The sequence below is a fragment of the Panthera leo genome, chromosome F2 (assembly GCF_018350215.1).
Source record: "Panthera leo isolate Ple1 chromosome F2, P.leo_Ple1_pat1.1, whole genome shotgun sequence".
NCBI classification, from domain to species: Eukaryota; Metazoa; Chordata; class Mammalia; order Carnivora; family Felidae; genus Panthera; species Panthera leo.
The window spans coordinates 66,574,132-66,597,865 of NC_056695.1; the positions used below are offsets into that span (position 1 = coordinate 66,574,132).

General features: G+C 45.5%; 1 protein-coding gene across 1 annotated transcript in view; it reads right to left on the bottom strand.

The window, feature by feature from the left end:
* Positions 1-269: 269 nt before the first annotated feature.
* Positions 270-23,734, bottom strand: part of ANXA13 (annexin A13) — a 50,677-nt gene continuing 27,212 nt past the window's right edge. The window contains exons 4-12 of the mRNA XM_042924236.1: positions 19,356-19,450; positions 15,424-15,594; positions 13,073-13,106; positions 12,888-12,967; positions 12,207-12,275; positions 11,453-11,554; positions 6,729-6,804; positions 3,284-3,396; positions 270-389 (exon numbers count right to left, since the gene is read on the bottom strand). Of these exons, the coding sequence (XP_042780170.1) occupies positions 270-389; positions 3,284-3,396; positions 6,729-6,804; positions 11,453-11,554; positions 12,207-12,275; positions 12,888-12,967; positions 13,073-13,106; positions 15,424-15,594; positions 19,356-19,450 (860 nt within the window). The remainder of the gene's footprint in view (positions 390-3,283; positions 3,397-6,728; positions 6,805-11,452; positions 11,555-12,206; positions 12,276-12,887; positions 12,968-13,072; positions 13,107-15,423; positions 15,595-19,355; positions 19,451-23,734) is intronic.

Genomic DNA, 23,734 nt, shown 5'->3' on the forward strand with positions numbered 1-23,734 from the left:
CAGAAAGCATTCAGGTTGCCACGCTAAAGGAAAGCTGAAAGGCAGCTCAGATACTTGCTAAGCCAGCATTCAGGGTGACCTGCACAAGTGTCTTGAGGCTGCTGCCCTTCACCTAAACAGCTTGGCCTGGCTACAGTATTCAAGCTGGCAAGAAAATAAGCCAGAACTCTTCAGTAGTTTTTGTGCTGGAGTCACATTTGCAAATCTGGTTTGAAATGGACTCTTGACAAAGGTGGCCCCTCCCTGTCCTTCCACTGCTCTGGCTTGCTTCAGTGCAAGAGGGCCACCAGCAGTTTCTGGAAGTCCCCAGACGTGTCTGAGCAAACCATGTCAGACAGAGACTTCTGATACTTCTCTTGGAACTTTGCCTTTATCCCCTGAAGGTCCACCTGTAGGAGAAATGACGACAGCAGTGAGGACAAGAACATCTATAGGGTGTTCACTATGAATGCAGGTGGGCACTGTTCTGAATACATTACGCTCATTTGCTCATGTATGCCTCAACACAACCCTTGGAGGTAGGGGCTATCACTATTATTACTATTATTTTATGGATGGGAAAAGGAAAGCCGAGTCCAGCTCCGGTTACAGAGGTGAATATATATATATATATATATATATATATATACATATATATATATATATATGTATATATCCCAGTATAAATTTATTTATGGACACAAAAACTTGAGTTTCATATGATTTTTATGTATTACAAAATATTTTTCCCTTGAGTTTTTTACAGTCATTTAAAAACGAATCATTCTTAGGTAGCAAGCCTATATAAAAACCGGCCCACCTGCAGGTCACAATTTGCTGACTCTTGGTATAGGGTTAAGAAAATTATCAACACAGAGATTTGAAATGAAGCTTTTGTTTCCTTCTTGTACCCTGATCAGCAAGACCATTAATGCCAATCAATAAAATTCAAATCAATACCAATTTGTAGGACTTATTTTCGACCTAATTCATTGAAAGCTTGAAAAACCTGGGTGCTGGAAATGGGCAGAGGACTCAGAAGAAAAACAAATAAAAAGATTGTTCCGCTCCAGATATTCTTAGAACCTAGTGAGGGAGACAATACTGGCAACAGAAAAGATGTAAGTACAGAGAGAACACAGTGTGTCTCGTAAAGGAAGCAGAGAGCTCTCTTTAACCAGGAGTTGTGTTCTTTTTATAATTTTTAAAACTTTAGACTCTATCGTGCATTCCAGACAGATCCACAACCCATCATTCAGCCTTCTGGTTCTTTTTCCTCCTGCCCCAGTTGGAGGCATGAACTAAGAAAGAAGATGAGAGCAGAAGGCAGGGAAATGAAGGATTGTGCCAAGCGGATGCTGAGCAGGAGGGAGGCTCCGGCAGGATGTTGCCTGTGCCCCCTCCCCGTCCCCCGACTTGTCCGCTACTTGGCTGGGGGAGGGGGCAGGACGGTGTGGGTCAGTGCGGGGGTGGGATGGGGCACACCGGGGTTCTGTTCTAGTATTATGGGGCTTTGGGGGAGATTAGGGTATAGCCAATATATCTGGCTGGGCCTGAAGCATTCCAAGGAGATGCTTAGTCTCCTAAACTATCCCAGGACATGTGGCCAATACTAAGATGGGACAGAGCTCTGGTGGGCCCTCCAGAATGTTCCAACCCTCTGGGGTCTTTCAGAATCCCCACCCTGCTCCGTGTTGCACATGCTTCTATGAGCCTCAGAATCTCTTGAGACTTTGGCAGGAGCATGGGGGGATGGGGATGGTTTGCTAAGAGACAGACAGAGACCGTGGAGATCTGGAGAGACAGTGGAGGAGAGAACTCAGGATAGTGGCAGAGAGATGAGGAAGGGAAGGAAGGGAGAGCAAGAGAAACAGACAGTAAGCCAGAAGAAAACTATGAACAGTGGAGGGGGAGGAGAAATTCCTGGAATAGAAATAAAAACGAAAGAACGGTCTTGTTGCTAAGTTATATTTAAAAATGGTGTCAGATGTTAAGTATTATTTGTCAAAGCCATGGGCCAGGATTTGGGTTGGGATCTGTCCCCCTTCATTTAACAATTTTTTTTTTTGAGGGAAGATGTCTGTGGTTTTTCAAGTGCTCAGTTACACTTCATTCTCCAAGGCTTCTCCCACTGTGGTCGAGATGCCATTTCCCCTTCACTTGTCCCTTCTTCCCTCTGTGACCCGTGTGCTAGAGCATCGGTGCTGAATCTCAACAGCTGCTCACAGGCCGTGGGTGCTCATCTCCCTCTTTCTTACAGTCATGCATTCCCAAAGGTGGGCGATATCGCTCCCAACAGGGCAAAAATGCATTCTTAGAGGGTGAAAAGAACCTTAATCTTTTTATGTCAAAGCTCGCGCGTGCACACACACACACACACACACGCGCGCGCGCGCGCGCGCACATGCATACAGAACAGAATCTATAGATGTATTTACAGAACACAATATATACATACAGAATATGACAGAATATGTGTAAACGGAACATAAACAGATACAAAGTCCCTCTGTGGTGTTCATGTTTTGGGGGAGTGGCAATTAGGAAAAAACTGGGCCCCCAAAGGCTCCTTAGTGGGACGATTACTACTAATAATTTTAAAAAAGGTTGAGGGACGCCTGGGTGGCTCAGTCGGTTAAGCGTCAGACTTCCGCTCAGGTCGTGATGTTGCGATTCGTGAGTTTGAGCCCCGCATCGGGCTCTGTGCTAACAGCTCGGAACCTGAGGCCTGTTTCAGGATCTGTCTCTCTCTCTCTCTCTCTCTCTCTCTCTCTCTGCCCCTCCCCTGCTCGTGCTTTGTCTCTCTCTCTCAAAAGTAAATAAACATTAAAAAAATTTTTTTAAAAGGTTGAGAAATACTGTCTTGTACTGATGTGTCTTTTGTGCAAAGCTGTGCTTCTGTGGTGTGTTTAATTAAAGGCCTGGCTGGGGAGTGAGGCAGTCATTTGCTCATTGTCTCTGCTGCTGGGTGACCTCGTCCGTCCCCATCCTTTCAGTGTCTCTGGTCCGTCTTCCTTACAGTGGAGCCGAGCGTGGGCTGCACTCCCCCAGGTCCCCCTGCACAGGCCCCGAGCTCTCTGGAGCCACACATGGCAAAAATAGAAGCAAGTATCATTATTGTGTTTTTATAAAAAGAAACAGATTGAAGCATGGCACAAGGTCTTCCACAAAGTCTGGGAAGACGAGGGCTGTCTCTGTTTCACTTTTTCTGTAAATAAATCCTTAAGAAAAACTTTGTTGATGATATCAGCGGTGGCCAAAAGAGAAGTGGTGGCCCACATGCTGGGAGTGGAGTGTGTCTTACCTCAGCCCTGGTCACGATGATGTGAATTAGTGTCTCCTCATCGGTGCCTGCACCCTTCATGGACTTGTACAGACGGTCAGCAAAATAGCCCTCCTGGTCCCGGGCACACCTCACTGGGCAGGACGAGGGACAAGAGAAGGTGAGGCTTTTACATGTTGTTGAAGAACATGGAGACCCTCCGAAGGAACAGAGCTGGCCCCCCGTATCACCTGGCTGTCCTTGGAGCTGACTCAGTTGTGAGACAGGTGTTTGAAAGGAGCAGACTTCACACTCTAGTGGGATCTGGAAGATTCCCCCGGGTCAGGGCACCTGGGCTCTTCAACCAAGAACTGAGTCAAAACCCCTCTGCTGGTCCCTGAAGACCCTTCAGGGGAGGAGGAACGCTGCGGCCACCCTCAGGCTTTCCCTGCCAAGTTCATGGTTCTTACCAGCAGGAGTAACTTTTCTTATCTGAATGAAATCTCTGATGCTGGCGTTGGGTTCAGAGGGGAAATACAGATTGGCTGGGGACTCTGCTGTAATAAAACTTCAGAATCTCGAAGACTCACTCAGCTGGACTGCCACCAGGATGTGCTAAACATCTTTCCCGCCCTTTGTTTTTCCTCACTGGGTTTGCTCGGTGAGTTTCATCTTGGGATCTTTTCCAAGTGCCCCACAGTCTGAGCTCTCCATCTGGGATGCGGCCTCATGAAATGTTCGATGCTGTCTACAGACCACCTTCCTGTGTTCTTGCTAGCTGCTCTTTTCTGGTCCTCCCCTTGCCTGCCAGCTTTGATCTAATCCACAGATCAGTGAAGCACAGTGCCTCTCTACTCCTGGGGAGAAATCATTGTTCCTCTCCCCTCCTCCCATGCTTAGGGAGGCCCATCAGGACAAACACTTTGGGGAAACGAACCATTTACTCTTTAGGTGTTGGCATTTACCTAGAACACTTAACATTTTTGATGTTAGTGATTGATAGCAAGTAATACATTGAGCGGAAGTGTGGGATGTGCATCCTTGATATGTCCTGGGATGGGAACTCTTGTTTTCTATGTAATTGCCTATATGATTGATGCTTCCGAGAATTAGAAGGGAACAGGATTAGGGAAGTAGCGTCTAGGTTGGGGGTCTGTCTCTTTTATAGGCCATGTGGAAGCCACCAGAGTTTCAGGAGAACAGAAAAGCCCAGCCCCAGGTGTCTGACCTCTTTATCCTGAGAACAATCCAAAAAGCTGCTGGATTGGTGGTGGTTGGTGGGGGGAGCCTGTCAATTTGGGGAGTGGCATACTTGAGACTCACTTAAGACCCCCTCCCAGGCAGGACACATTGATGCTGAAATGCCTAATGTCCGTGTGTTCCAACCCTTCATAGGTGTCTTCTCCCCTGACATTCCTTCTTCCTGATGTTCTGGGAAGAGAATTCTCAGCTTTTCTATTGTATGCAATCTATGCCTGGTGAATAACGTCTGTTGTTAGCTGCCGAAAGAATCCCTCAAGAGTCTGGATAGGGCTAGCCAGGGAAAATGTGGGCATATACCCTGTGGTATCTGGAAGGCAGGATAGCCAGCCATCATGAGGAGAAGACAAGCCCTTGGGGAGCTTGTAAAAATGCGGCTTCTGGGCTCCATTCTTGGAGATTCTAATAGGGAGCCTGAGATGGGGCCCAGGAATCTGTATTTTCACACACCTCTCTAGAGGTGATTCTGGTGCAGGTGGGCCCTGGACCCCACTGGAAAAGTGCTGCCCCAGAGCATGCAAGTGGTAGGACTCATTTGGTCTCAAATTTAACCATAAACCGGCATCTTTATGAGTCAGGTATGAGTGGGTGTGGGAGGTGTCTCGAAAATACAACCGTAAAGTCATGCTCTACAGCTTGTGTGGTTTATACTTAAGGTCGTTTCTAATCACTTTGAAGTTTCCTACCACCGGAGCATACCTAAGTCCTGCATTTTATGTTCCCCGTCTCCAGGGATGTGGCCCTTCCTTCCTCTGTACCCTCCTCACTCCGGTTGTTTTTGTTTTTATCTTTACTGTAACCTAATCTGCTGATTTGTTTCCACCATGGACTTGAAACTTCCTAAGAGCAAGAACTGGACCTATTTACCTCTGATCCCCTCACCAAGCGCAACCCCCAGCCCCGGTAGATGCTAACTAAATGTTAAACAATTGAATGGTTTTGTTACTGTTAATAATATTGATAGTGGATTATCGTCATTGGTGTAATCTTCTGACTGAACTCTGGTATTTTCCTGATTCTTTGCACTGCCAGCACAGAAAGGAAGAATTTGGAGCCTTTGAGTCAGGCTGTTAGTGGATCCCTCCATTTACTTAAGAGACTCATCTTTTAAGCCCCAAGGACAGTCGTCCATGTATGTCCAGTTGGGGTCAGGAGTGACACTAGGGATGTTTAGGCCTCTGTACATCATGGTAGAGGTCAAATTAGTAGAGGCCCTGCTAATTTGAATGCAAAATGATGACGGACTGAAAAAAATCAATTGCTAACATTGTTTAAAAAATTTTTTTAAAGCCCCCACAAAAAGCAAAACAAAAAGTTTGGCAGGTAGAGCACATTTTTTAACTTCCAGGACTACTTTTTCAATTCTTCCTCTTCCGGGGATCCGTCTTTCCGTTTCTTGTGCTATTTGAGATGGTGCCCTCGACTCCTCGCCAAAGGAGAGTATGGACAATGGACAATGGCTTCATTCCGGGGCTTGCAGAAAGGAAGAAAGGAGCCTGCCAGACACAGCCCCATGCCCGTCTCTCTGCTCTTTCCTGCCTATGGGCAACACCTGGAGAGAAGGTGCTGGTGTGCTTGCTTGGCACAATAAAGATCTGGTCTCCCTCCCCACTCTTTCTCAAGAGACCTCATTCATTCTAAATGTTGAAGGGAATCAAGTGGAAAAGAACACCCTCGAGCCATCAGGCATATGCAAAAACTTGTTCATAGGTTGGAAACCTGGCTGAACCACATATGGCTCCCTGAGACTAGACAATGCTGTAGCCTGTTGACAGATGCTCTTCTCGTTGACCCACGATCTTAATGAGACTGTAGTGGATGCCATGATGCATCGCCCAGAGGCCCTCTTTGGGACCAAAGCACTCATTCCATCTGCGGCCTACTGGCTGCTCACAGCTGAGTCCCTCCCCAGGAATGGCCCTCCAAGGCCCTGCCTTACCCACCATGGCAAATGCTCCGGGGTTGCGGCCAGCATCCACCGGTTGCTTGGTGTGTGGTTTAAACACCTTGCCCCCTTGCCTCCTGGCTCCAGGGCTCCATGGGGGACCAGCAAAGCCCCCGCCCCCCGTTACAGCTGCGTCATGCTTACTCTCTCCCTTACCCAATGCTGCTGAGGTGTGTTGTTCCCGAACTATTCCCTAAAGTCTTCCCACATGCAAACCTCTGACTCCGAGCCTGATTCCAGGGAGCCCACCCTAAGTCAGGGACTCTGCTAGGTTTACTTTACCAAGAGTTAAGTAGGCCTTCTGCACATCTCCCGACGTTTCTGCTTCAATGGCCTCTTCGATGTCTTTGTTGATGAGCTGGAAGGACAATCAAAGGCCAGCCATTATCACAGGTCTTGCTCTTGGCTTTGGCACTCCTGGGGTCACTTCTCTACAAAAAGCACTAAACTCTTCCAGATTTGGTCACGTGACTTTAAGGAACCTATCCTGCTCCGTGCCTTACATTTGAGTGGGGGCTCTTATGGCTGATGACTTTTGACCCCTAATGGATTTGATCCCTTCCTTGGATCAGGACAATTCCCTTGGCCTCAGTTTCCTCACCTGTAAAATTGGGAGTGGAAGAACAATGAATATATGTTGTAAAATAATTCTTTACATCTCTATAATAGTTTAGTTTCCAATATGTTCTTAAAATTCTTTTCATTTCCAATTCTCTAGGAGGTTGTGGTTATTAATCATCTTACCCACACTTTTCTCATCTCCCATGTCCTGGGACTGGGGACTCAGCCACCCACAGTTTGGGTGACATAAGTAGTACAGGCTGTGAAGTTCACGGTAAGGACTTGTTCCAACGTTTTTGATAGAATGGGGCTGCGTGGGCTGGAAGCCAGGGGGCTGACCATGTCAAAACGTCACTTTCCTTCACTCTGGGGGTGATTCTAAATGATCCTATATTCACCACCGGCTCACATATCACTCTGCACAGCATTACACGCTGGGTTTCTTTCCAAATATTTACAGAAGCTGAAGTTCAGAGTGTATTGTGACAATGCTTAATGCAAGTACCACCTGGGCCAAACTCAGGGCAGGCAAATAAAAGAAAGGAGAACTCTTTGTTGGGTTTGGGGAAGTGCAGTTAAGCATTAAGAATACAGAAACTTCTTTCTTAGAAGTTATTTTTTGAGGCTATGACACAACGGTAGTTCCATAAATAGTTGGGGCCTTTGAGGACACACCAGTCAGAGTGTACGTAGTTTATTCTGAAAACACTAGTAAACAAAATATCCTTTTTGATGCAAGCACAATTGATGTGGGGGGGAGAGAGGTCGAGATGTAATGAGGTTTCTCGGTCTCCTTGTCGTGGTTTGACACCTAGAGGTCTGGTGTGGGTAAGGGACGTAGACGGTGGGGATTGGCTGGGGGCTTTCATTTCTGTCCCTTCCTTAGTTGCTCCTGGCCTCTCTTGGGTTTGATGTGGGAGCTGGTGTTTCGAAAGGGACTGGTACCACTTTCCCATGAACAGCGTTCTTGTTCTGTAGGCTGAGATTGCATTTCAAGAGGACATCTTGTTCACACGGGTCTGCGTTTACTAAAAAAATAATCCTCACTTTAAACCGCTTTCTGTTTCTATTGTTAGTGCTGGGACAGCATTGCCAGGTTTCTGCTTTCTCAGTCTTTTTGCCACACAACTCCAGGGGGCACTGTTCACATTGCCCCCTCTTCTCTATCAACCTCCTGCCCACATTCCCCTCCTGGTAGCTATCAAGGCACCTCCAGGGGCTCCAGAGAACACAAATGGAAAACAATCGACTGGCCCAAGTGAATCTCCTTTGCAAATGGCAGGCTTTTCACTTCAGTTCCCGGAACACTTAATTCTTAGGGGGCTCTTTAGACAGATCAGGTTTTCTGATCTTAGTACAAAAAACATCACTGGGGTAGATTCCACACAAGCCTCAAAGGCCTCTCGTTACCAGGTAGCGTTGACCGTAGGGAGATTACTAGAAGAATAGGGGAGACATTTCTTTCTTTCAAAACCTATTCACCCATAGTGACAGCATTCTCATAGCAGAATCCTATGCCCTCTGGGTTTGGCCACAGAAGGTACAGGACTGTAGGCTCTGGAACAAGCTCAGGACAGGAGAGGACAGGAGAGAAGTGGTGACTGATGCGGTGGGGACGCAGTGTGCCCGCGCTGTGGGTATGTGTACCTACAATTCATACTAAGCCCTGGGTAGGGAACTTCCTTCAGCTTTATAGCTGCACAAGCCTTTCATGTTTGGTCACCTTCGGGACGGTGATATTCCTGCCTGGTGTAGCAGGGCCGCAAACGCAGTTTCTTGGTGAGGATTTCTGGGAGCGTCAGTAGTTAAGACTCAAGCTTAGAGGGCAAAACCCTAAAGTTTTCATGCCAAAAATAAAAATTCATCTCTATGCCAGGGCAAGCTACGCAACGTAATAGACTCCCATGATCTCATGCTAGCGGTTTATTGCTTTTAGCCAGAGACCCTTGTGAAAACTTATGAACTAGGGTCATGAGATCAGGGTGAACTCACAAAAATCAGTGATAAGAATCAAAACAGATGATGTTCTGGGGAAGTTTTGGGAGTAGAGGAACAGGTAGTATTTTAGAGCTAGTTTCATGTAAAGAATCGCTAAATCAATAAATTATTTTATTGTCCATTTGGGCTTTATTGGTTCACATAAGGAGACAACTAACAGTTGCTGGTGTTTACTGAACACCTATGGCATGCCAGCACTTTATTTTTAGCACTTTATTTCTATTAATTCATTAACCTTTACTAACCCTATGAAGTAAGTACCATCGTTATCCCTGTTTTACAGTTGGGGAAACTGAGGTCCGGAATCCTTAATGACTTGCTCTGGCTCATAGAGCTAGGGGTCTAGAGCAGACCTTTGCAATTTTAACAGGCACCAGAATCACCGGAAAGACTTGTTGAAACATACACTATAGGACTCCATCTGATTCAGTAGGTCCAGGGGCGGGGCTGAGAATTCCCTCTCTCTTTTTTTTTAAGTTTATTTATTTTGAGGGAGAGACAGCAGGGGAGGGGCAGAGTGAGAGGCTGAAAGAGAGAATCCCAAACAGACTCTGCACTGTTAGCATGGAGCCTAATGTGGGGGTCGAACCTACCAACCGTGACATCATGACCTGAGCCGAAATCAAGAGTTGGACTCTTAACCAACTGAACCACCCAGGTGCCTCTCTCTCTCTCTCTCTCTCTCTCTCTCTTTAAATAAGAGAATTCTCATTTTTAACATGTTCGCAAGTGATACTGATGCTGCTATTTGGGGATTAATTTTGAGAACAATTGGCCTGGAGAATATCCTTGTAGGTCGTTAGCAGTTCGTGTATACACACACACACACACGCACACACACGCACACATGCACGCTAACATGTATGTGTGTTTCCACAGTGATCACCAATGGCAGCCATCCCCAGAAACTCCATCCATGGCTCCAGCCACGTGGGAAGAGGGTGTAGGTCATGGAGAAGTCTTCCAGCTCAGAGTCTACCCCGTTCCAGGAGCAGAGGCCAGAGGAACGCAGGGTCAGCTGGCTTTGATCATGACTCTGGGCATGATTTGAAAGCAAAAGGCCCTCCAGGCTTATATACAGTAATGATAAAATTCCCAAGCTTTATTGTCTTTTCATCTGCTGGCAACACATAGGAAATGCTATTTCGAGTGAGGAGTGGCCAGCTCCCGCCGAGGTAGAAGCTCGGGCTGGGGAATCTTGCTGTTCTCATCCACTTTCTGCTACCGGCTTGCTGTGTGGTCCTGATAAGTTACAGATGGCGCCTTACTCGTAACAGACTTTCCTTGTCCAGCAGTTGTAGGTAACAATGGCTGCTTAGCCGACATTACCGTTACAGGATTGTTGTGAAATTGGAATGAGATACAGGGCACAGAAGTGCTTTGAATAGTTAAAAGCACTCTACAAATATAAAATAGGAGACCAAAAAAATCTGATACTCCACAAAAGGCTTCTTGCAATGAAAGACTGATTTTCAAGGAAGGACTCACCACTAAATGCTTTGAAGTAACTAACTCATCTTGTTGGCTTAAGATTATCATCAGATAAAAAATAATTGTAAACAGCAATTTATACACATCTTTTCAGGAGTATCTCTGAGGTATATCTCATCTGTCTTGGGAGTGGTAGGCACTCTGTTAACCCAACTGTGAACTGGAATAATAGTAAGAGAGAACATTTGTGTGCTTACCACATGCCAGGTACTATTCTGAGCCTTTTACATTTATTATTTAACTTTTTTTTTAATGTTTATTTTTGAGAGAAAGACAGAGAGAGACAGAGCATGAGTAGGGGAGGGGCGGAGAGAGAGGGAGACACAGAATCCTAAGCAGGCTCCAGTCTCCGAGCTGTCAGCACAGAGCCCGACGCGGGGCCCCGAACTCATCATGAACAGTGAAATCATGACCTGAGCTGAAGTCAGACGCTTAACCGACTGAGCCATTGGGGCTCCTCTATATTATTTAACTCTTGAAAGAAGCCCAAGAGGGTGTGACGATGAAGATTATTGTCCCATTTTACAAATGAGGACAGAGAGTCTGCCAGTGATAGGACATGGATTTGAACCTGGATGTTGACTCTAGGGCTTTGCTCTTCAGCTTGACACTCCTCTGTTTTCCTAGCCTCTGCTGTTAAGCAGGGGTTCCCAACCTTGGCACTACATTTGGGGCTGGATAAGCCTTTGTTGCGGGGCTGTCCTGTGCATTGTAGGATGTATAATAGCCTTGACCTACTAGATGCTCTTAGCGTTGCCTCCCCAACACCCAAGGTGACAACCCAAATGTTTCCAGACATTACCAATTATTCCTTGAGGTGGGGAAGAAGCAAAATCATCTCTGATTAAGAGCTGCTGTTGTAAAACACCCCCACAGTTCCTTATCCCTGATCTGGACTTCTTTTGGAAATAGTAGTTTTGGTGTGAACTCCATTGCCCTGGTGCTTGTTTACTTACAATCTGGTAGGCTTGAAAGGTGGCCTGTAATTGCTTGTGGCTCCTCTTGGCCAAGACTTCATTGAAGGCAAGCTCATCAGTGCCCCAGCGGTCCTCCCCTGCCTGCAGGACAAATGCAAACATTTTGGAAAAGCCTTTTGCGTAAAAGACTGAATATACTGTTCTATGACCAGGCCTTGCTTACAGGCAGTTATAAAATATGCACTGAATAGAAGTCAAATTGATCAACTAAGCACTATACCTGAGAGTTTACTTCACACATCTATTTATAATATTTATACCTTCATTGTTCCAAAATGGACCTGAAGCAGTAAACTCTGAAATGCAAGAATAGGAACAATTCTTTTTTTTTTTCTTTAATTTTTATTTATTTTTGAGAGAGAGAGAGGGAGAGAGAGAGACAGACTGTGAGCCAGGGAGGGGCAGAGAGAGAGGGAGACAGAACCCAGAGCAGGCTCCAGGCTCTGAGCTGTCAGCACAGAGCCCGACGTGGGGCTCGAACCCACAAACCATGAGATCATGACCTGAGCCAAAGTCGGACACTTAACCAACTGAGCCACCAAGGCGCCCCAAGAATAGGAACAATTCTTACAGGTTCACAAAGACTGTATATATTGAAAATACTTTAAAGATCATGCTTTTTTCTCAAGAAACTCCCATTTGCATGAAACAGAGGAATATTTGTTGAAAATAGTGCTAAGAAACTTTAAAAAGGACAAAGAATTGGCGGGGACTGGTGCATCTGCACACTTACATCATACAGATCCTTGGCATCCCGACCAGCTAGATCTCTGTCCACCTCATCTCCTTCATCACGATTAGCCTAGAAAAATTGACACGTTGTTATTAACTTGAGTTCCCACTTGACCACAGAAAACAAAAAGAGAAAGTCCTGGAAAGCTGGGGGTGATTTCAGAAGGGTGGTCTGGAGGAGATGGAACCTGGCAAAGTGGCAGTGTTGCTCTTTGCTGCCATCTTTAGGCACAACTGATAAACAGGGTAGCTTCTGAAACAACACTTGAGTTTTTCTCGTAGAAACCAGGGTGGCTCACAAACCCCACTGACCTCTAAGCAGGCTGAAAGCAACCTCGTGATGTTCCCTGGAGTGACTCCATTGGAAAGCTAATAGTGATCCTTTCAAAATATCTTATTTCACCTCTCGGGGGTTCCCAGTGCTGAAGAACCCTGAAACTTGGTCATGGAAGGTTCTGAATTCTAACCTGAGCCCTGTGTGGCCAGCGGAATCCTGAGTGGTTCAACCCTTATATGACCCCCTTCCCTTGAGTGCGGCTAAGACCTGTGAATATAAGCTGTCACTCCCACGATGTTATGTTATGTTAATACAAAAAGGAGATTTTACAGGTGCAATTAAGGTCTGTAATTAGTTGTGTTGATCAAAGGAGATATTTATTCCCCTTGATGGGCCTGATCTTACCTGTAGCAGGGACACCAGAATTTTCTTTAGGGTTCCACTTGTATCAGCTTTGACATCTGATTCAAGGCTCCTGTCAAACACTTTCGAAGAAGAAAAAGGGAGGAGAGAAAGCAGATGATTTCATTTCCCAGAGGTATTTTGAAAGGAACATTCTTTATCCAAAGTCAGAACAAAAGGTCACTTACACCTTTGGTAGGCTTCTTTAATGGCCATGATCTCCTAGGAAGGGTAATAAAACAAAAATCAATACTCCAAGGTGGGGTTGATCAGTAGGAGACACAGAGATACACAGGGAAGTGGCCAGAACCTGTCTCCAGACACAGGATGCCTTCGTGACTTCCTCCAAAGAGAGCCATCCTATGGCTCAGGGCCTAGGCCTGGGGCGGGTCTCTGGAGGTGTGAAGAAGCCCCCGGGTGCAAACATCTCAAACCACACACCAAACACACGCATACGTTCTCCTTAGTTAAAAGCAAAACTACCACAGCTAAGCTAATGTCTTACTTTGCTGCCTCCTCCCTCCATCTCACGCTCCCATCTCTACTCAGGAGGCTAGTGTCACACAGTGGGTATCTTCCCAAGCATTTGTCCTTGCATTTGTATACAGATAGGTGTGCTACTGAAAACATATAGAATTGTTTTGTGTATGTGTTTCCAAAGTGGAATACTGTATGTGTTGTTCTTGGACTTATTTTTTCACTCAGTAATGTGTCTTGGGGATCCAGCTACGCTTATCCGTAGTCACCTAGTGTTTTTTAGGTGGATACAAAACGTCCCGGCCTCCAGCAAGCCACGGTTTATTTAGCGAGCCTCGGATGGATGTACATTCAGGTTGCTTCCAATTTTTTTCCCTACTTGACACAAGGCTTCGTGCAGTAAACAATGTGCTGCGTGCAGGGCTGCAAGTTTCTCTCTGGGGTGTGTCCTGGGAAGATGTGCTTTGTGTTTCAATGACTCAGGCTGAGTGGCCCCGTCAGGAGCTGCCTCAGTTTACATTTAGGCCAGCAGTGTCTAGGAGAAGGCGTTCCCCAGATGTTCACTGGCAAACTGTTTAAGAGTTAGCAGCAGGCCAGGGAAAAGGCAGTGGGGACAGTGGGACGAGGGGAGCCTGGGGGGCCGGAGGATGTGGGAGTTGCTGGGGGCTGACCACTTGTGTCCGTGAAGCTCTTTCTGTTCTTCTCCTTCTAACCCACTTCCAGGATGTGCCTGGACCCAGGGCCTGCTCTCTCCCTACTGTTCTTTTTATTGTCAGATCGATTTGATTGTGGGGGAGAAAAAGAGCTTGTTTGTTGTTTGAGAGCAGGGCTTGGAAGAAACTAGGCTGAGGGGGAACCACATGTGGTCAAGTGAGATTAGAAAAATAATGATCAGAACCTTCTCGCCAAGGCAGCCTGCCGATTACCCTAATATTGGACGCCTCCTGGCTGGGACTGTGGAGCTTCTGGAAGGTGGGGGACCTCGACTGGGAACACCGTATAACTGCAGGACCGGACTGATACCATCCTCCTTCGCTGACCCTTCCTGAACAAAAACTCCTTGAAATGGAGGCTTTTTATTATCTTGTGGAAAGAAAAGAAGTCCAGGGATGCTGAGGAAAGGGGTTCAGGGGTTTGGGGAAATGTGCTGGACCCCACAGACTGAGCAGAAGGAACCAACCCAAGGTCATCTACATGCAAGGCTTTTAAAGTATTGTTCTAGCATCAGAGATCTGTTGAAGTTTTTCCTTGCTGTTGGCTCCAAACACTGCTTCTGTTTCCTACCTGGAGGCCTCAAGGATGTTGGGGACTTTCTGGCTTTTTCCTTGCTGGACTTCCCCCATTCTACATGATGAGTGGTTGCAGCAGAGAGTGGGGGTCTCCAAATAATGATTTGTGGACCCTCTCTACTCGTGATGAATTCCTTGGCCCTCGTGGCTTCTGGAACCAAAGATGAATGAGCTTTGACTAAAGCCTTAACAAAGGCTCTTTTCAGCTCCTGAAATGGCAGCATGTGCCCAGGGACAGGGGGAGAGGTCTGCTGATAGAAGTAGATGGAAACCTCCAGGAAGGTGCTGGCAGCCACGAGAGGTGTTCACGGGGATCCCCTCTGCACCAACTGCTTCCCTGCCTCTTTATGGTCCTTTTTGTACTCTATGCTAGATGACAGCCATGGACAAGGCAGCTGCACAAACACGCTTAGCCCATTTATTGCATTATTTGTGCCGAAGACCTGCAAAGTCAGGCTGGGTGGAGGAAAGCAGAATCTTGCCTCCTGCATATAAAACTATGCATTCCTTTCACAAATACAAAATCTGCGTTGACACAGCTTTTCTGGAAGGATCTATTCTGTCAAGCCAGAGGTGGAAACACGAAGACTGACAGCTGGAAGATTGGAAGATCTCTCCTGCACGTGCCAAACAGACATGTTTCTGTCCAGACACTTGCTCACCTCATGAATGGAATGTGAGGTGTAGTTTTCCTTCTGGCTGCTGCAACCCTCTCTGATGGGCATCTGGATGTTCCTTCAGGGGCTGGGGCTGAGGGCTTGGCTGGCACTCACCTTATTGGTTCTTGTGCACAGGACCTCGATGATCACTGCCTCATCTGTGCCCAGACCCTTCATGGCCTTTTGCAGTTGGCGGGCATCGTACTCGCTGGGGCGGTCCAGGAGGGCCAAGGCTGTCTTCTCAAAGCTTCCACTCAGTTCGCTCTTGAACACCTCCTCCAGGTCCTGGAGGAAGATAGCGGGAGCCCTGACTGGGGAATGGCCCAAAGCAGAGGACAGGCTTCCCGCTGCATGGCCTCAGGGTCAACATGAAGATTGCCAAGGACACATGGGGAAGGGGAGTGAGCTGGGCAGAGCTCTAGTGACATGAGTGACCTGCTCTGGAGGACAGTCGTCACTGTGACTTCCTCTGGGACTGGCAGAGAGGCAGAGAAGATCCCTTGCTCAGGGCTGGAGACCCCAAAGATGAATCACAATAACAAACAGCATTTGCTGGATAGTTTAGGGTTCAGAGAGCCTTCTCGCTGAACTCCAGAATAGCCCTGGCAGGAGAGGGGAGAGGTATTGGCATCATTTCTATTTACTGACCTCAAAAAAATGAAGGACTCCCCCCCAAACACTTGCGCGACTAGAAAGGCCTGAAACATGAGTTTGTTGTCTCTGGGGGATCAGATCATTTGTCATCCAAATTTAAATGGTTCTTGTTTTGTTTTAGAGAGAGAGTGAGTGGAGGAGAGGGGCAGAAGGAGAATCTCAAGCAGGCTCCACGCTCAGCATGGAGCCCAACATAGGGCTTGATCCCACACCCTGGGATCATGACCTGAGCCAAAATCAAGAGTGAGACGCTCAACTGACTGAGCCACCCAGGCCCCCCCTGAGGTGGTTTTGAGAGTGAATGGGGGAAATAATAAACTAGCAGTAATTACAGTGGCATAACACGAATAAACGAGGGCCACCCTAGGCAAACCAGATGTGTAGTCACTTTGGTTAACTTGTTAAATCTGGACAGAGACACACGTGGGAAAGCACTCAGGTAGGGAGAAGAAATGAAAATACATTAAGGAAGAAATGAAGTATATGAAATGCCCACTGGCATCTGTTTTTAGCAAGTGTCCATCTTCAAGGATGTTTTTTGGGAGGTGCAGTCTTATAGGTGAACTGCCTGCTCCTACCTGTGTATCTCTGACATGATGGGTTAGTGACAAAAGGGACAAAAATTGGTGTTCAGTCTAACTAGTGTCGCCAATGTCCCAACTTTAGTGAAGGACCTTGAAGAGGGAACCTCGTGTCCAGATGTGGGTCAGACTGGGGACTCACGGAGCAGTCAGCAGCTTAGGAACTCAAATTACATCACAGAGTAGGTGTGGCCACTCAGCAATGTGGCATGATGGCTAATGACATGATCACAGCAGCCATGTGACCTTGGAAATGTACTTTAACCAATTGTCAGTTTCCTTCTCTGAAAAATGGGGGTCTGATGAGACTCACCTCTTTTTTTTTAATGTTTATTTTTTGAGAGAGAGAGAGAGAAAGACAGAGCACGAGCAGGGGAGGGGCAGAGAGGGACAGAGACACAGAATCCAAAGCAGGCTCCAGGCTCTGAGCTGTCAGCACAGAGCCCAACTCTGGGCTTCAACTGACAAACCGTGAGATCATGACCTGAGGGGAAGTCCAACGCTCAACCGACTGAGCCCAGGCACCCCAATAGACTCAACTCAGGGTTGTTGGGAGAATTAACTGAGACAAAGCCCAAGCCTGGAACACTTTAAATGTTCAGTAAGTGGGTATTACTATTATTCCACCCTGAAAGGAACTTTCTAAGAGAAGGCTAATCAACTGTTTCTTTTATGAACCTCTGAGCTCTGAGCCTGGGAAAAAAACCCGGAAGATTTTGCCTAATGAGTGAGGTTTACAGTCTTATGTGGGGGCCGTGGTATCACTGCCTCTGTCTTCAGGCAGCTGCTCCATCTAACGCTGCATCCTCTAAAGGCAGCCTTTGGTCAGTACTCTACAGTGTGGATCCATCCAAAGACTGGAAATGTTTTTTTTTTCAGGTCAGATGGGCATTGCGTAGAACTTCAGAGAAGAGAAACCCCAGCTGCCTACTCTTACAAGCCACAAGCATGAAAACAGATCCTTGTGTGTTTACATTCTGTTTGGACACAGAAGCCGGCTCAGGATATCTCAGCTCTAATCCCGGTTTTCCGGCTCACTAGCGGTGTCACCTTGGGATGCGAGTTCTCTTTGGAGCTCGGTTGCCATGGGGACTTTGATTTGCCTGTTTCTAACATCTTTGAGCTTCAGATGTGATTCTAGACCCCCTCCTTGGCAGTCTCAACTGTCTGAAACAGCCACGAACTGGAAAGTAAGCAAAGATTGGCACGTGTTGGTATTGCAAAGTTTGGTGCTAGAGCATGCCTACTTTATCTTTAGCAGAGCGCCTAAGTCCTCACCTCGAACTCATTTACTCTGCTTTCCACTCAAGTTTAAGAAGCCTGTATCTGACTTTCCATGTCAGTAGGGTGGGGGTACACATAGCACTTGAGAGGCTGCTACAGTTAGGTGTGCCGACAAGCATAAAAGTTCAACATCATTCAATTCAATTCCATGCAGCTGAGCTGAAGATTCACAGACTTTCATCAATGTCATCAAGGAATGACACTGACAAGCCTGATTCTGAAGAGAGAAGCAGAAAAACTATAAAAGTGCAGCCATGTGGGCCATTTAGTGTAGAAATAAATAGCTCCTCTCGTGGCAATGAGTTCTTCAGGAGTGGACATTGGCCCTGGAGTCAGAAGACTGGGATGGGAGTGTCGGTTCTTTTTCTTACTAAGTGTGTGATTTTGCTTGAGTCATGGAAACAGAGGAGCTCCAGGTTTCTTCTCTATAAAATGGAAACAATCGTACCTAGGATAGCTTCCCTTTACTGATACGTGCTGCCGTTAGCCTGTTCGATTCTCTCAGCAACCTGAGAATTACATTTCATTCTGTATGTGAGGACACCAAGGCCTAAAGAGATTATTGTCTGCCCAATGTCAAATAAGTAAGAAAACCCATCTCTATATCTATTTATACATGGAGGGATTGAAACTGTAAAGGTTTTATAAACATGTATTAGAATATAGCATGATAATTAATATTCATTTTGCACGCTGATAATTCTAATGACAGTAAAAAGTGGTTAAATTGTAGGGGCACCTGGGTGGCTCAGTCGGTTAAGCATCCGACTCTTGATTTCAGCTCAGGTCATGATCTCATGGTTCATGAGTTCAAGCCTCCCATCAGGCTCTGTGCTGACAGTGCGGAGCCTGCTTGGGATCTCTCTCTCCCTCTCTTTCTGCCCCTCCCCTGCTCTCTCTCCCTCTCTCTGTGTCTCAAAAAAAAAAAAAAAAAAAAACCTAAAAAAAAAGAAAAGGTTAAATTGTGTTCATCTTATATTAATAAAGAAAATAGAAAGCCTACTGCATACTTAAAAAAATCGATACATAACATCAACAACAACAAAACAAATGAAAGAAAAGACACATAAAGAAAGAAAAAAGCGGTCATGCTTGACGAAATGGAGGTTTTTTTCAGTGTTCTATAACAATCACTTATGAAGAACATATCATTCTTGAAGACAGATGGATAAATGAAGAATTCTTGTATAAAGACCCACCTGTGAAAACTGATTTTCAAGTTATTGGCCTATCTGTAAGTTAGTATGTAGAATTATCAATGGGAAAATGACAGAGGGATTACTAGGAAAAGGAAGTCAGTTTTCAAAAGGAGTTAAAGAATATTGATTATATAGGCTATGAAGTTAACAAGGCAATTTCAGTTTTTCTGAAATCAATTAAAATTGTAAAGAGTAGTTTACTTTTGTTTGCTCTTGAGCTAACTGATTAAAGCTTTAAAGATATTCTCTGCTGCCTTGGGAAGGTAGAGAAAGCAGAGACCTCCAAGGCCAAGGCTGTGTGCCCGTTTTCAGGGACGCTTGGAATCACCTTGCCATACGTTGCCTTGTACTTTTGCTTTATTTGTTGCCTCTCATCCGATGTCCTGCTTGATAAGATTTCAATGATGGCTGCTTCATCGGTTCCTAAAGTGCAGGAGAAAGAGACAAGGCCAAGAGTGAACAAGAAAGAAGATGGAGGTTGATTTTACTCAATTCCAAGGAAGCTGGGGCATTGGTTAGAGGCTTCAGTGGAGCCTAGATGCATCCCTTAGCTTTACTATCTCGTGGAAAAGTGTGTTCTTTTCACTCACTTGACAAATATCCATGGAGGCCTCACATGGCATGAAGCACAGTGCTAGACATTGCAGTGGAAAGAGAAACGAGTATGGCCTTAATTTCACTCCCAGTATTCAAGAGAAATGAAAACAAATGGCCACACAAAACTTGCACACAAATGTTTGTTTCTTCATCATTCATAATAGCTGAAAGGTTTCTAACAACCTGAATGTCCATTAGTGAACAAACAGATAAACAAATGTGGTATATCCATACAACGGAATATTACTTGGCCAGAAAAATGAATGAAGTCCTGATACATGCTACAGTTTGAATGAACCTTGAAACATTATGCTAAGTGAAAGAATCCAGTCACAGAAGAACACGTATATATATTATTCCATTCATATGAAAGTCAAGAATAGGGAAATCTATAAAGATAAAAAGGAGATTAGTGTCTGGGGATGGGCTGGGTAGGGAGGTGACAGCTAAAGAGTAGGAGGTTTCTTTTTTGAGGTGATGAAAATGTTCAAAGTTGACTGCAATGATGATTTCACATATCTGTGAGTATATTAAAAGCCATTGAATTGTACATTTTAAAGGGTGAATTGTATGGGATGTGAATTTACACCTCAATAAAACTGAAAAATCTGAAAAAAAAAAAGTATGGTCTGTTCCTTGGCCTCCAGGTACTTAAAACTGAGTAGAAGAGAATAAAATATAGGTCCACATTGCTACAATATGAAGCCCACCCTTAAACTTGTCAATGTCAAGAGAGAAGTCCAAATTGGGACCATGATGGTTAACTGTCTCTTTAAGCTCCTGACTGTTACATTAAAATTTTTTTTTATATTTATTTATTTTTGAGAGAGCATGAACAGGGGTGGGGAGAGAGGGAGGGAGGGAGAGAGAGAGAGAGAGAGAGAGAGAGAGAGAGAGAATCTGAAGCAGACTCCACGCCATCAGCACAGAGCCCCATGTAAGACTCGAACCCATGAACCACAAGATCATGACCTGAGCCGAAGTCAGACACTCAACCAACTGAGCCACCCAGGTGCTCCCTGACTCTTACATTTTTAGATTACACTCTTTCTAAAAAGTTTTTTCCTCTGATGTTCCAAAAGTACCACATGCTCATTGTAGGCAATTTGATCAGTATCAAAAACTATAATGAATAAGAAATAAGGGGAGAATATCCTTTTCAAGAACATGGAGACAGGATTGGAAAGCTGATCCAGGGATTGCAGGTGTGGGAATGAGAAAGTCTATTTAGCCAGCAAACCCTGAATTAGATTCTTCAGCCTGGATTCAAGTAATTCTTCTACCCTTATGGACTATATGGCATTGACTGTATATACCACTGACCCTTGAATAATACAAGGATTGGGGTGCCAAGTCTCCTTGAAGTAGAATATTCATGTATAACTTTTGAGTCCCCCAGAACTTTAGTACTCAAGTAATAGCCTAATATTAACCAGAAGCCTTAGTGATAACATAAAGTCAATTAACACATCTTTGTATGTTTTGTGTATCATATATTATTATAGTCAACTAGAGAAAAGCAAATGTTACCGAGAAAATCATAAGGAAAATACATTTACAGTACTGTACTGTAAAATTCTGCATATAAGTGGACCTGTGTTGTTCAAGGGTCAAACCTGTTTTGTTCAAAGGTCAACTATATATAGATATCACTGAGTCATTAAACCCATGATTTTGCTGATATTTTGTAAAGGACAGGGGTTGAATGAGTAGATTGACTCAGTAGTGCTCAGGTTGACAAAAATCATGGAAGGTGGTAGCTGAATGATTGGGGTTTGAAAGCCTGCTACAGAATGTAGACCTTTGGCAACAAAGGCACAGGGAGAGTGCCATGTGAGGACAGAGGACTGGAGAGATGCATCCATAAACCAAGGAACTCCTGAGGCCACCAGAAGCAGGGTAGAAGCCTGGAACAGGTCCTTCCTAGTGCCTTCAGGGGGGAGTATAGCCTACTGACTTCTTGACTTGAGACTCTGGCTTTCAGAACTGGGAGACAATAAATTTCTGCTATTTTTAGCCACCTGGTATGTGGTACTTCATTATGGCAGCCCTAGGAAACTAATGTACCCATTATCCTCAGCAGTGTCTCAAGACTTCAAGAAGGTCTTCACAGCCAGAGTCTGGAGAATCCTGCATTGGCCTTTTCCCAGCCCTACTCCTAATGGCCGCTCCCTGTGACTAACTAGCATGTGCTTGGTCATTTTTGATTGGAACTGACTTAGTTGAACTTGTGTGATCGCTCCTACCCAGCTGAGAGCTCAGGATCCCCAAGAAACAAGAGATGGTAGATGCATTTCATAGAAGAGTTGGGAGGAAGAAAAATCTGGGTCATGGGTGTGGGGAAACTGTGGAAGGGGGACATAACCACAGACAGAGGGACGGGAACAAAGAGACTCCCCTTATTTCTTTGCTGGTGAAGGCTTGAGGTGTTCTACCCCTGCCTCGATTCTGGTATCAGTCCTCACGGCAGTATTTGGGGAGACAGGGATAAGAGAGCTGCGTGCTTGTCCTGGCACAGCCATGAACTTTGTGTCCTCAGACTATTCACTTAGTCTCAGGGATTAGTTCCACCTTTATAATTCTGGGAGGACCTAGCTGTTTGATTCCAAATGGAGAAATAGAAAATTCTAGGATGAGCTCACCTATAAGAACAGCAGTGATTAATTGCCTGCCTCGTTCTGGTTCATTTCCAGCTCTGTTATTTATGTTGTTCCTCTTAATTTTTTCCTGCTGTTTCAGCTTTACAAGGGGTATCCAATTACTTCCTCTGTGACATTTTTTTTTTTTTTTAACTTTTGAGTGCCAGAATTCTCACCTCAGAAGGGGTTTCTTTTTCTGGTAAAAATCTCTTGAATCGATCCCTTTCTTTCTGTGAGGGCTGCTCCTGCCCAGGTCCAGGGCCTCTGCATCTCAGGTCTGGATTCTTACAGGTGTTATCCCTAAAAGGAGCCTTCCTGCTTCCCAGGTGGCCCATTCGCTATATTGTGCCAGCCAGAATCTGGGGCTCATCCCTGGCTCGCTCTTTCCCCTCACCCCACTCCAATTAGTTACCACTAAGACCTCACTATTCTACTTCCTTGATATCTCTCAGATCCACCCTTTTCTCTCCACCCTCACCTCTGTCACATTGCTCAGCGGAACTACTGATATCTAAATGGGGTTCCTGCCTTATACACACCTTTCCAGCCGGCATGCACTGTCCCTAGAATGTGCTTGCTTATGGGCAGCTCACCTGTATCAAAGCTTGTAATAAAGGGCCCTACAAACCCAGAATAGAGTCTCAACTCTTCAGTGGGGCGTATGAGGCCTTTTAGAGTAGCTCCTACTTGCCTCTCAAAGTCATGTCCCTCCCACTCATGCTCTTTTGGGTTCTCCATAAAGCACGTGCAGCTCCTAGAACAGGCAACACTTTTCTTTCTCACCTCTGGCTCTTCCTTCTACCTGGAACACCTTTATCTTTGATCCTCACCTTCACTCCATTCCTCGTTCAGGACTCAACTCACTGGACTTTTCTGGAACGGAGGAGTCACTCCACCTTCTATGTCCCTCACATGGTCTGTTCTCCGTCCCATTTCTGCCATGCCACACTGCAAGTCCCATGGGACAGAGGAGGGACTTGCTCACTGCTGTATCCACATAGAAGCCTCTCAAAATTCATCAGATGACTTGTTGAATGAATGGATATTTAAATTCATGCATATAAATGTGAATGATTGAATGATTGAATGAGACGTTTGCATAGCATCATGACGGAACCTTGTCCCTGCATTCGTGTAAGCTGCGCTTGCTGCTTGGATCAATAGGAAATCTACTCTGATGCCAGAGTCCACCCATAGCAGGATAATTCAGGCAAATTGAATTAAAATTTTAAAAATAATGTTTTTTAGATTTTCCTTCCTGGAATGCATTAGAAAGTGAGACCAGAGACCAACGCCGTCCCGGGATGGCTTAGCATCACCCTGGAGGTTGGGGGGAGAGCCTGGAAATGACTAGATTTCCCTCAAGCTCTTTGAATCTGGTCTCAGGTTTATGCTGGGAGCCTTTCCCACTACCCGACCAAGAAGCGATTTACTGAACAATGACCTCATTTTACATTTCACAATATGTGTG